The sequence below is a fragment of the Corvus kubaryi genome, unplaced genomic scaffold, assembly GCF_017639235.1.
Source record: "Corvus kubaryi isolate FWS band 111438036 unplaced genomic scaffold, C.kubaryi_AGA036_p1.0 37341, whole genome shotgun sequence".
Lineage (NCBI taxonomy): Eukaryota > Metazoa > Chordata > Aves > Passeriformes > Corvidae > Corvus > Corvus kubaryi.
In genome coordinates, this window is record NW_024581112.1 from 5,861,061 (window position 1) to 5,874,170 (window position 13,110).

The 13,110-nt window shown below is 39.8% G+C and overlaps 1 protein-coding gene across 2 annotated transcripts in view; it reads left to right on the forward strand.

Annotated features, from left to right (window-relative positions):
* Positions 1-13,110, forward strand: part of GSK3B (glycogen synthase kinase 3 beta) — a 149,309-nt gene that overhangs the window by 115,552 nt on the left and 20,647 nt on the right. For both annotated transcript variants that reach the window (XM_042031729.1, XM_042031728.1), the window contains exon 8: positions 2,769-2,864. In XM_042031729.1, coding sequence (XP_041887663.1) covers positions 2,769-2,864 — 96 coding nt within the window. The remainder of the gene's footprint in view (positions 1-2,768; positions 2,865-13,110) is intronic.

Here is a 13,110-nt window from a genome sequence, read left to right on the forward strand (position 1 = left end):
AATACACTGTGTAGCTAATATAAGTCACTTTTCCTTTTGTACAGTTATTTCATGTGTCAAAGGCTGCTACATAGCTGAAAGGTCTGACAATCCCTTCTTTCAGCTACCATGATCCCTCCTCAGTACCTTCTTTTCTAAGCATTCATGAAAATTGAAGTGCTGTTGCCTAGATGCCTGTGCTTGATCTTAGGAGTTGCCCTCTCCCATCATCTGGAGTTACAGCTGTGCTTTTAGTAAAATGTATGAATAGACTCTGTCTGTGGGTTCTTCCCTGAAATTGCCCTTGCTTATCTAATCTGAGTTCTCTGATGCTATAGGTAGTCTCTAAATATACTTGCACTGTGTAGGCTCCTGTTCTGAGCAGCCTTGGCAACTGAGCCAGTTTGATGAATTTTGGCTCTATTAAAAATAAATCTACTCGTTGCTGCTTCTTAGAAAAGCTATTAAAAGAATTTTTTGAGGAGGAAAGGGTATAGGAGGTAAACATGCTTTTTTAAAAGTATTGTTTATACTAGGGAGGCCTGAAAATTTAGCTCTTAGGAATGGTAAGAGAGCAATAGAAGTTGCCCATCGTTTTTCAGAATTTAAGTAATTTAAGTAATCAAAAAAACTTCCCAGGTTTTAAAAATTAATTTTATTCTGAATTGGGATGAAAATAGTATTTAGGGGTGTGGAATCCCCATATCTTTTAGAAGTGGAAAGGTTTGAGAGCGATGGTCATCAAAGCTTTCAGAGCAGCACCAGCCTGGCAAGGCTGGCAGCTGGGTGGCTGATGCTCTGGTGGGTGCCAGACAGAAAACCAGCAGGGAAAGGGCACATTTTCCTTTCAGTTCTTTTTTCCTTTGAAAGTTGAGCAAAATGTATGAATCTGCAAATACTCTCTTTTTTTTAACCCCTGAGCAAAAATAGTGTTTTCAGACACACAGAGAAAAATCTGCTGTCATCTTTGAGAGTAACCCTTGGCTTTTAGAATTAGGTGGGGTTTAAATCCTCATGGGTGATGTGAGCTACAAAACAATTAGTGTTCATTTTGTACAACTTGTCAGTCAAATTTGTTAGCCAAGAAGCAACTGTATGGACAAGCTGCAGTGTTTATTTCCTCTGCTGCTGCTCTTTATTTAAAAGGTTGCTTTGTGGGTAGGATTTTTTTATTTGTGCAACTCTTACTTAAAATAGCAAAGAGATACCAAGTTTTGTTCATAATACCTGATGATAGTTTCTCTGTTGCACAAATTACTCAAATAGCATTTACCTTGCTCTTTTACCACCTTACTTGACTTTCTAGACTGCATTTTTGTAATTTCCATTCTTCTAACAGAATGAAAATGTACATAGATACCAAAATTTGTAACCAGGTATTTCTTTATCAAGCAGCAAGGTAGAGTGCCAGCCTCGTGTGATCATTTGTTGCCTGATGGTGACAGTGCAGTTTGATGAGATGAGATGATAACATTATGCTAAGCTGTGTGGAGGGATTTGTCATGGGGCCAGAAGAGCATCACTACAGGTTTCCTGTAGATGAGCCTGAGCCCAGCATAGAGGAGCGACTCCTGCCTTCTGCCATTTCCCTTTCTCTCTGCAGAGCAAAAAGATGCCCAGAACTGGGTGCAAGCAGAAAACAATGGGATTTCTAGAAGATACCTTGCAGTTTTTATATATAGCTAGAAGACATTGGCTCTCTCACACTCGGTGCTAGCTGAAAAGAATGCACTAATGCCATATTGTCGGACTTATTCCCTCAAGGGATTTTTGAAATCCTTTCAAAATGTACCAATCCCTACAAAGAGATGTGCCACTGTTTGTTATTTCTCATACAGCTCCAAATTTGCGTCCATAAGTAACATTGTGCGGATTCTGGGAATGAGAAGTTCAGTTTTTGAAAGTAAAGCAGAGGTGGTATGCCTTTTAGGTACTTGCAGGTTTGATTTAAACTAAGTCTGTCCTCCATGTGGAGATGAGGAAGCACTGCCCAAACCCACATAGTTTTGTTTGCGGGGTGAGCAGGAGATGCTGTCTGGCTCTGCTCAGCAGTAACTGGCTGATCTTTTAAGCTTGTCAAAGGACCGCTGTTTGTGACTTGTAAAATACAGTCTGTGTTACTCGTCTGATCCTTAATCAGCCTTATGCAGTGAACTGCAGTCCCTGAATGTGTTTGGTAGTACTGTTTTGTATAAACCTAATTAAAGTGAACTTTCTACCCTACCAAAATATCACTAAGTTTGACAGAGATGCTTTAATTTTGTGAAAAACTGTATAAAATAATTAAATTTTTGACACTGGGCTTGGAGCATGAACTGAATTGCCAGCAAGAGACTACTGATGTTGCAGCAAGGGCCACAAAGGTGATTAAGGCACTGGAGCATCTGTCATATAAGGAGAGGTTGCAAGAGCTGTCACCGTTCAGCCTGAAGCAGAGCAGGCTTGGGGGGGGCGGGTCTCATCAGTGTGTATAAAAGCCTTGTGGTGTGAGGGAATGAAGAAATAACAATGCTCTTCTCAGTGTAGCCCACTGACTGGGCAAGTGGCAGTGGCACAGAGTACAACACATTTTCTGCTCTGGACAGTGGTCAACTGGATCAGGGTGCCCAGAGAGAGGACCTGCCTCTTCTGGATGAAAAAGTATTGTTATTCTGCTCTCAGCACTATATTAACTTACTAGTTACATAGATTGACTTCAGTTGTCTCAATGTCTGATAGGTTATACTTCAGTCTTAATTCCTTATGAAGCATATCTAAACAATTTGCCCTTTTCTTTCTCTCCTGTTTAGGTTCTGGGAACGCCTACAAGGGAGCAAATTAGAGAAATGAATCCAAACTATACTGAATTCAAATTTCCTCAGATTAAGGCACATCCATGGACTAAGGTGAGTCTATATGATCTGAATAATAAAGATGTGGGCTGAAAGTAAAAATTGAAGTTGTTCAGTTTGTTCAGTGATTTGGTGGCTTTCAGTCTAAACTGAGTGCATTTAACTAAGCTGGGGACCTGCAAACTTTTGATGTAGCTAAGGAGAAGAAGATATTGAAGCAGTACACTGTAATATCTATAGGTCTGGGGGTTTTCAGGTTGACTCTAGGTGGGTTATTTATTGTTTTGTTTTGTTTTTTGACAATGGTGTGTGTGTTTCTAGCAGATTGCAATATATCTACATAGTGTCATGCTATCAGTTGATACCCACAAAAGTCAACAGAAATGAGGAAAGTGTTCTAGTACTTTTGTAATGCTGTTGTTATGTAGTGTGATGAGGGCTGACAGTCACTTTCTTAAATGCTTCTCTCATAGATAATACTCTGTTTGTACTTCTGTGGGTGTGCTGTTGAGTGGAGATGCTTTTTCTTGTAGTTACTTCATAAGATTTCTTACTATCTAGCTTTCATAGGGAGACACCAATGCAGCACATGCAGGCAATATTATGACCTCCATGACCAAAGAGGAAACTGCTAACAGTGAAACAAATACATTGCTGCACAATTAATTGGTTGTCCATGTATCAAGCAATGATGAATATTTGACTTGGGACAGAGTAACAATCATTTAGTTAGCCTCTTGGGTGTAGAATAAGTTAAGTATTGAGTCTTACACAATTGAAGCCTGGGTGGTTAATATTTCCTCCTGCTGCTTGAGAAATGTCTGATATAGTCCTAGTGTATTTCCATCCTATCCTAGCATTCAGGTTTCCTTCTGCTAAGAAAGTAACATCTGTGTGTGGAAGGCTTGCATTCCTAGCTGAGCACATGTCCAGGGCGGACTCTTTTGGACCAAATAGCCTATGGTGGTAGAACTGCTGAATAAACCAATTAGAGCTAGTTGATAGCAGGCCACATAACTGACAGGTACATGCCAGGGCAGTGCTGCATGTCACTGTTTTTACAATAGATTCTCCAATGAGTTACGTACCTTTTCCCCACTAATCCATGGTTTGCATTTCCGTATCAGTTACTTTCTGTGTGTTGGTTACGTGATGTATAATAATATGGGGAATCAGGAAATCCAGCAAGGCTTTTTAATACCATATGTTAATGAGGGGAAGAAAATTGGAGCAGATGAAGTCCCTGGGAGTGGTCTCTTCAGTTTTAAATTGCATCCTGGTAAAAGTCACAAGAGTAAGCCCAAAAACCTTATCGCACTGCATATTAGGTTCACATCTAAATTCTTGCATTGAAGGTATTTGGATTAGGAGAGGTTAAATTAATATACAGTGGAGTAGAAGTGCAGAGCTGTACAGTAGGACAGGGAGTTGAATTGCATAGTTACCTTAGATGCTTAGCTTGAATATATGAATCATCTGTATGCACCCGATGGTCCCTTAGAACACAACAGAGGTTTTTTGGCAAATGGAAGCTTCACAAAAAGACTGAAACTTCCTTCTAAAGAGGGTGGTTTTGGTTGTCATAGAGGATCACAGCTGAAATTAAGACTTGAGAAGAGCTTGCCAGAAGATCAAATTTGCATTCTCCATTACGTCACAATTAGTTTTGGAGAGTTGTGCTTGCAGCATAGCTTCTCATTCTCAAGTCATTCTGCATACAGCTCTTCCTGATATCAGGTGGGTGTAGATAGCAGTTAAACCAGTTTATTACAATTGGGTTACATGAAACTTCATTTATGAGATCTGTACTTATTATACAAATGCTAAATCTAAAAATTTATTACCCAGCATAATGCTGGTAATGATGCTTATCTTCTCATCTTCTCGGTGTATTACTTCTCAAGATCCATTCCTTTCAACGTTTTGAGCCTGTTGAGCTAGAATAGATTTAAGTAGTAGTATTATGTAGAATTGGTTCTTCTTACCCAGTTTTATTGATATAACATCTGATGACATGTCAGTGGGTGTAGGTAGTCCTCTTAGAGCTTCTCTATCTTAGAATTGAAAAGTGTGTAAGAAAAACCTCTTCAGAGCTTTGGCTTTGAAAAAACAGGAGTGACTAAGGAAGTGAAAGTGGTAATGTTGTTGGTTGTGGTTTGTTGTTACGACTGTGTATGTAACTAGACTGCTACAGCTAGTTGCCAACAGGACTTGAACTCGCATCTGCAGAAGCACAGATCTTTGCCATCTAAGATGAAGAGTTACTGAAGATTAAGTAGATAGAAGGTGGTTTTTTTTTTTGTTGAGTAGTTATGACCAGAGTACTCGGCAGACAGAAGGATTCTTTTGTGTGTGTGTGGAATAACTTCCAGGCAGCTAGTTTCAGCATGTTTGAGAGAGAACTACTGAGAATATAGTTGCTCCCTGCTGCAAGCTTTTCCACATGAGAGCATTCTCCTTCTTGTTTTGTGCTGTTTAGTATAACATGGGTATTTGTCAAAGTTGCATTTGTAGGTCCTGCTTGTAGTTATTTCATGTAGTCGAGGTGCCCAGTGCATGTTTCTATGCAGTCTGGAGCTGGTTGTTTCCAGGCCAATAATCTATACAAAAATAAGGTCCATGGTTTGCTCTTGTTTTCAGGGAACTTCCATGGTCTGCAAAAGTGTACATATATGGTAATTAAGAATTTTATTTGGAAGCTGTCATATCTATAGCATCTGAAATTCTGTGGTGCTGACTTGCGTTGGATGTATCTGGTTCTGGTCTGCTCTCTGAGACATTTCTGAGAGGCATGGATATGTTACTTTCCTGCTCAGTATTGGTGTGATGATGTGTAATCTGCTGCACTTGCTGTTACCTACTTGGTGAAGAAGAATGGTGGCTGGTTGTCATAGAGGATCACAGTGCAATGTAAAATATTCTGGGTTTTTTAAAGAGACAGAGAAAATTGTTTAAGGCTGAAGACGGACAAATACACGAAGGAATATTGTTTTTCATATTCAATATGGTTTGGGCTAAAATTGGAATTTTGAGCACAAGTTTTATGGACATTTGAAGCCTAACTTCATTGATGTATCTTACACTTTTCAGTAGAAATGGATGGGTATCGTCCTAATACAGTATTGATACTCACTATTGTGAAGTAGCATGAAGAAAGAGATCTCAAACTAACAAGGTCCTTTCTTCTTAAATTATGAGAAAAGTCAAGCTAACACTCTAAAAAATATTTTTCTTATGTTGCAGCAATAGTGTAAGTTTGCAGTGCAAGCTGTTATCAGACTGATTTTTCAATCTGTTGACAACTTGAGATTGAAGTAAATTTCTAATTTAAGAGTTGGAGTCTCTTGTTATAAAACATGCAGAGGCCTCTCTCTCATGTCTCCAGTATAGTTTTGTGTTGCCCAAGCACATGTGTGTTTTTATACTAGTTCACATGCATGGGGCACCTGATGATGGAAGTTCGACATGTCCCTAGCAAAAGAAAAGAGAATCTGAACTTTCCAGGAATCTCTCAAACCATTCTTCAGAGACAGGGCTTCCCTTTTCTTTTCCTCTGTCACTTACTCCTACAACCCCAGCCTCAACAGGAGGAATCCAGGACATTTTGGTTCTTTGGCAGGGGGTCCTTTTCAGAATACCAGTGTGTTTAGTAACTTAAATGTTCTTTTCATCCAAACCTCCCTTTGTTTTCACATCGTATAGAACGTTTTGTATTCATGGAGGTGCATCCTACAGCTTGTCTGCCTTGGTCTGTGAAGTAAGTGGCATCCTATTATAAGAGAAGCAGTGTTTTGCAGGAGTGTGAATGTGACTGACTTACAACAGTCAGGAAAAAATAGGTAGGCTTTTAAACACACAGTCATGTCTTCAGGTATATCTTGCGGTGGAAAACCAGTCCATTTTTTCCAATGGTTATCAGCTCATCAAGTAAAAGTTGCTATGTTTTCTGGAGATTTGCTGCTGTTGTTTTTACTGAGTCATGTCTTTGGCTTGTGTCTTTCAGCCACCTCAACTCCTTAAGCCTTCTTCCTTCTCAGAAGTGCAGTCTGATCTGTGCTACTAATCTTTATACCTGTTTCTCTTCTTTTGACTAAGCTTCATCTATACTGTATAACTCTGTGAGTGGAAAGCCAAGGAGGAAATCTGGGATCAAGTGCAAGATTGTACATGACAGGGCTGTTGAAGTTCAGCTTTGGTAATTAGTTTCCTGTGAATCTCTTGGCCCTTTTGGAAGGGGAAGGGACAGTGGGACAGCTAACAAAAGGTCTAAAGGCATTCTTGATAAGCTCATGGTAGATAGGTGTTGCTTACCATGGCTCCATTACAGCTGGCCTTTATCCTGGCATTACTCCGATGCTACCTTCAGGTCTCAGATCCTTGGGATAATGAAAAACAGAGACAGTGCTGTGATAATTTCCAGAAATATATAAAATGTCCAACTGCGACAGCCCGCCTTTCCTCTTGCATCCAGCTAGTAAAGGATCTTACTAAGATTGTAGTAAATGTAATATAATTATGTAGTTAAGGCCCTTTCTGTGTGGGAGAAATGACTCTCTTGGATTTTTTCTTTTCCCCACCTAAGGATGCTGCCAGTATGTTTGCCAGTATAATGTCAGTATAATGAAAGATATGCATATATATATATATATACATATATATGCCCATGTTTCGTGATGGCATAACAATACAAATTGTAACAGCAAAGGTGGTTTTCTTTACTGTAATCATAACCTCTGCCTTGTCTCCATTGTATAGACACAGAAACAGTTTCTACTGCAGGCAGCTCTTAAAAATGGACAGCAAGTCTCTTCAGTGTGCTGTGGTTTGGTTGCCTTTGTTTCTCCTGTTCTGAAAGTACTTGCAAGATTTTTGAAACATGCTGGCATTTTTAAAACATACTTTTGGTGAGATAAGTTTGAGTGTACTCAAGAGAATGGCTTTATTCACCATCCCCAAATCTATACTTAGCTGGCACCTGAATAATAATTTCCAAGTCAGTGTTGAGTTGGAAGAAGACAGGAGTCATTTGCCTGACAGTAGAAGAGATGGGGAGAAAAACTGTCATGTCTAAATTAGTATTGAGCATCTCTGCCCCTCTGGTGTGCACTCTTGTGGATGAATACATGAGGACTTTTCTCTGCATCACTGTGCCTTCACAATAAACTTGTAGGAGATTAGGGCAGGGTCCCTCCCAACTTTGTAAGCACTTCCTTTTTGGTTTAGGGGGTTTTTTTCGTTTTTTATACTATTCAGGGTGGTTTTTTGTCTGTGTCTTTAAGTCAAATGGTTATAGCATAGGAAAACAGTGTCTAAGATGAAACTTCAGACTCCAGCTCATCCCTTCTGGCACTTTTCCAAAGCTATTGGCCAATTCTGGCTGCAGCTGAAGTTGTGCAGAACCACAGTTGGTTGTGTTAAAGAGTAGCTTTGGATATTGACTTTAGAATTTATATTTCTGCCTGTATTATGAAGTAATTTCTGCTAATACTATAAAATAGTTGCCAAATATCTTAGTCTTGATATCCTCTTGTGTGTATGTGTGTTCTTTATATATGTTTTTCCATCCTAATCACTTTACCTTGAATGTTGAATATTTCTGTGTTTGTAGCAGACAGTCCTGTTGTCTTCCCCACACTCTGGGACTGGGATGTAGACCCTGGTCTCTATCAGTGACCCTGTTTTTTCACCCTCCAGAATTGGTTTCATGTCTTCATCCTGTCCTACTCCTGCTCTCCTTATTCTTGTCTAGTTTTTAAGCAGATTGTTTTGCTTGTAATGCTTCCAAAGTGACTGCTCATACTGTAGATTCAAGGAAGAATACCAAACAATAAAATGGATAAACAGACAGCTCATTTTGTCACTTCTAATTATAACTGATGATGAAAGAAAGTGAAAACTCTTTTATCAGAAATCTTGTAAGTGGACTTGGATTTGGATTCAAGATGAAAATGCAAACTCTTCTTTCTGAGATTCAGGTGTGATCTTTTGTAGAGGAACAAAGGTAGAGTGAGGATGAGATTTTTTTTTGGTTGCTGTTTCATAACTGGTATTAATTTCATCATGGAACAGGGTCAGTTCTCCACCTCCCACCTGCATATTCCTGATATGCATTATGCTTTGCGTGGTAGCAAAAACCTCTTGAACAACACAAATGTTCAGGATTTGGATCACTTTTCTTTACCTAACTGACCATTCTGCCCAGACTGCAGATGTTGGGACAAGGGACCAGGGCAGGCCTGCATATCCAAAAGGGCAGAACTCTGTTTTCCATCATGAACTGGACTTGATTTACGCCTATTGTGAAACTGTGCCCTGACCTCTTTCTAAAGAGTATGGCTCTGTTTTTTGCTTGATGTGTAATGACTTTACAAGCAAAGAGTGAAAACACTTCTGCTGGAGACTATCTTAAAAGAAAAAAAAAAAAATTCTGGCAAGTTCATGTTTGCCATCTCTTTTTGTAGCAGCAATGACTTTTGACAGTGTAAATCTCTTATCATATATGGCCGAGAAAAGAAGCCAGGTTTGCCCGGTGGTAAATTGCCCTGCCTCTGCCCAATTTGTATGCAGTAAAGAAAGTACTGCTTAACAGCAAACGAGTGAGCACTAATGTAACATTAAGAAAGGATTTCCATCAGTGCAACTACGGAAATCAAATGCTAAGTTTAACATGTCTTCTGCAATGTACCATCTGTTTAGCCATCCCATTGCAACACATCTGTCTAGGCTGTTCATAGCAGCTGTCCCAGTGAGGCTGAGAGCACTTCTAGAGGTACATTTTTGGGGGTCCCCTCCCAGAAGAAGGGGAGCTGTTTTGTTCTGCTTAGCTTTGTTGCTTTCCTTTGGAGCTTGATAGAAGCAGAGCACATGCACTGGGTAATAAATGCTAGCTCATTCTGTCTCCACAGGGTCCTCAATGGAAGGAGCCCAATAAAAAGTGTGTGGTCTCTACAAGAAGTAGCTTTGAAGACAGGTTCCTGGTCCTGTTCCCAGTTCTGTGTTGGCTCATTTGTAAGCCACTTAACCCTTCTGTCTTTACTTCATTTTCCCCTGTCTAAGTGCCATCAGACAGGAATTCTTGACTATTAAGGTGTTTACTATTTCTGAGCTGCTTTTAGAAAAGACATAAAGGGATTTAATCAGAGAAAGAAGTTGGGGGGCTTATATATATATTTTAAAACATCTCCCAACACCAGTGCCTCTTTTGTGGACATCTTTTAACCTTCATTTGTATCATGTGAGTTTTACGCACTTCAAAATAGCCAAATGGCATATTTCAAAAATCCCATTCTGGAATTCTTAGGCGTTTGGAACAAGACTAGACCCAAGACCTTCAGATGCAACTTTGGGATTTTTTGTGTCAGGTAGAGCTCAGTGCATACGTTGCTGTCTTGTGTGTGTCTCTTGCCTCTCCTTTTGTGTTCGTGACTGTGTCATGTTTCTCATGAGCCTTGTTGTGTTAAACTTGGGTGATCAAAATGCTGCTTCATATTGTAAGGTCATAGTAATTGTATTGTGTGATACCAATTTTTAAAAGTTGATTTGAGGGTTGTGTTCTACATTGATGACTTGGCTTGTAAACAGTACAAGCTTTTGTTTGAAGGGAGGAGCTTTCTCTCTTACCTAATGTTCATGTGCAATAAAAAATGTGCTTACAAACTGAAAGGATGTGCACAGACTGTCAGCCTTGAATTGGTGGTGTGGGTGGTTCTTGGCAAAGCATGTGAGTCTGAAGCTGGTGAGGAAATTTTTAACCGTGGTGTCACAAACTTGATGTGTTAGCAACAGATGTCATTTTCATAAGCCTCTGCTCTCTTAGGGAGCACAGCATGCGGGCAGTATTCAGAATCTGCATGCAAAATGCACAGTGGTTGATGGCATGAAATCATATCTTTTAATACACACTGGCTAGAAGAGCACCTTGGTGTCACATTGTGAAGCTTTGGCTTTGGGGCTTAATTATGCCAAGACGGTGGAGCTCGTGTTGTGCATGGAAAGTTTGTTTGAGGAATGTCAATGAACTGAAAGTCAGAGCAACCATTCTGTTCAAACAATACTTAGCTCTTGCCCCATGTGGTTTTATTTGAGAGCTGAATGCTGATGTGAGTGAAGTGAAATAGGAGAATTCTGTGCTTTCCATCCTTTTTCTTTCGTCTTTCCGTATGTGCAGAAACATAAAATTCAGAAGGGGTGTAAACTCCCCTACACTGGTAGGAGCTATTTCAAATTAGTAAGATAAAATGTGACCACTCTGCTAGTGCACAAAGCCTTGATCTGAACTGAAGTCTCTTGGGGATGAGAGCCGTGTAGCGCACCAGGGACATTTAAGCCTGACAATAGTTTTTGAAATGTTGAAGAAGGTGGTAGTTTCTGAAAAATGAAGGGGGAGTAACATAAAAAAATTTGCATTGATAGCAGTTAAACATAAGAAGGAGAGAGCAGTGTATCAGGCCTTGCTGACTTGCTCTTACGATCTGTCGGTATTTGAACATCACCAGCATGCCTGAACAAAGAAACAACTCGCACTGGTCCCTCAGCTTTTTGGTGAGGTGTAGATTTATTGGGATCTGAAAGGGGGAGGGAAAAGCCAACAAAAGCACCAAAAGCTGTGGCTTTGGATGAGTCAGCATTTCCATTTGACATGATCATCCAGAGATTTTTGTAACTCATCCAAAAAAATCCCAAAGAAAAAAACCAGCAACCTGGGTCTCAGCCTGAAATTCATTTGCTTTGCAGAAACAAGAGGTTTTGAGTTATTCAAGTGCAAATTTTTCTTGAAGAATATTGTATGTAAAGCCTTTTTTTTGCATTTGTTTATCTCCAAAACAGGTTCATTTTTTAAAATGAAAACTTGAGCCTTCGGTCCCTCCTGTGGGCAAATAGCCTTACACAAGGTCTTGTTTCATTTTATAAAAATGAATTGCTGCGCCGGTGGGGTAGTATTTGATTGCTTTAAAAGTTCCTGTCAGTGTTTTATTTTTGGTTTTTATTTTGTTTGTGGACTTGCTGTGCCTTTTGCCCGGCCGTATTTAGTCTGCATACTAAATGTCAGTCTACCCAAACACTTTGTGCACTTAGCTTTTTTTCCTTTTTTTTTTCTTTCTCTTTTTTCTTTCTTTTTTTTTTCTTTTTTTTTTTTTCTTTTGCTTTCACCCAAATGTATTTTAGACCGAGACAGACTTTGCTCCGATGGGCCGGATTTTAGTCCGTGCACTAAATTTTAGTCCGCAGACTAAAAATAATCCGCGGATTATTTACTTAAATTGATTCCCTCACTGAGAACTACAGAGATTTTAAACTCCTGCTGAGATGTAGGTGCAAGGGGCTTCACGGCTCACAAGTCCCACTGTCTGTCCATCCTCCTGCCCCTTCCCACCACGGAGCATCAGCCCAGCATTGCCTTGGCATCGGTGCCCCGTGGCATGGAAGTGCTTGTGTAGCCATTGCCATGGGCAGCAGCTGCTTGTGTAGTTCTCGGTGGGTGAATCGGGCAGCTTTCCCGGTGGAACTTTGCTGAATGGGAAGAGCTGAAAGACTGTAGAGGGCTTTGCTTTTATTTCTTAGGGCGTTATTCAAAAGGGAGGCGGGAGGGGACAAATTGAGGAGAAAAAAAATTTGTTAAATAACGGGTGCAACGGGTATGAGGGGGAATAAACCCGCAATAGAGAGAAATTCAGTCCATACCCGCACTCCTGAGGTGGTACGTCCAGTTCCTGAAGAATCCTAAAGAGATAATGCCAGCAAACAAAATCCAGTGGAGGGGGATGTCAATCCAAAATGGAGAATAATCCGCGGCGGCCTGAGGTACTCGTAGTACACACAAATTAAAAGTATCCAAATTTAAAATACAGATCTCGGATTTTTACTTTGTCTTCAGCACAAATTACAAATTGCTAGGGATTTGGGTTTTTTTGAGAAAAACCCAAAACCATCCAAAAGTTTACATTGTGTGTCTGGGACAGATTTACAAGTGGGATGCATCTTTGGAGACAAACTAATCTGGCCACTTGGTTCTGTGGATGTTTATATCCAGGACCAAGGACTGAAAATTCTTTATTATGGGAATTTCAATTACCCTTTTAGTTCAAGTTAGAGTTTTGATTTCAATTTTTTTTATTTTTTTAGTAAATGCACTGGCATTGGAACATAAATTTCATATAGAAATGTTTCTATACTATGCCTCACCATTGCACAATCAATTTTTTTTTTGGCATACACTGTGGTGAAGTTGGACTTGCTGCTATGGAGACTGATGTTTAAAGTTTCTAATTGTATAAACATTTACTATGTCCCCCACACCATG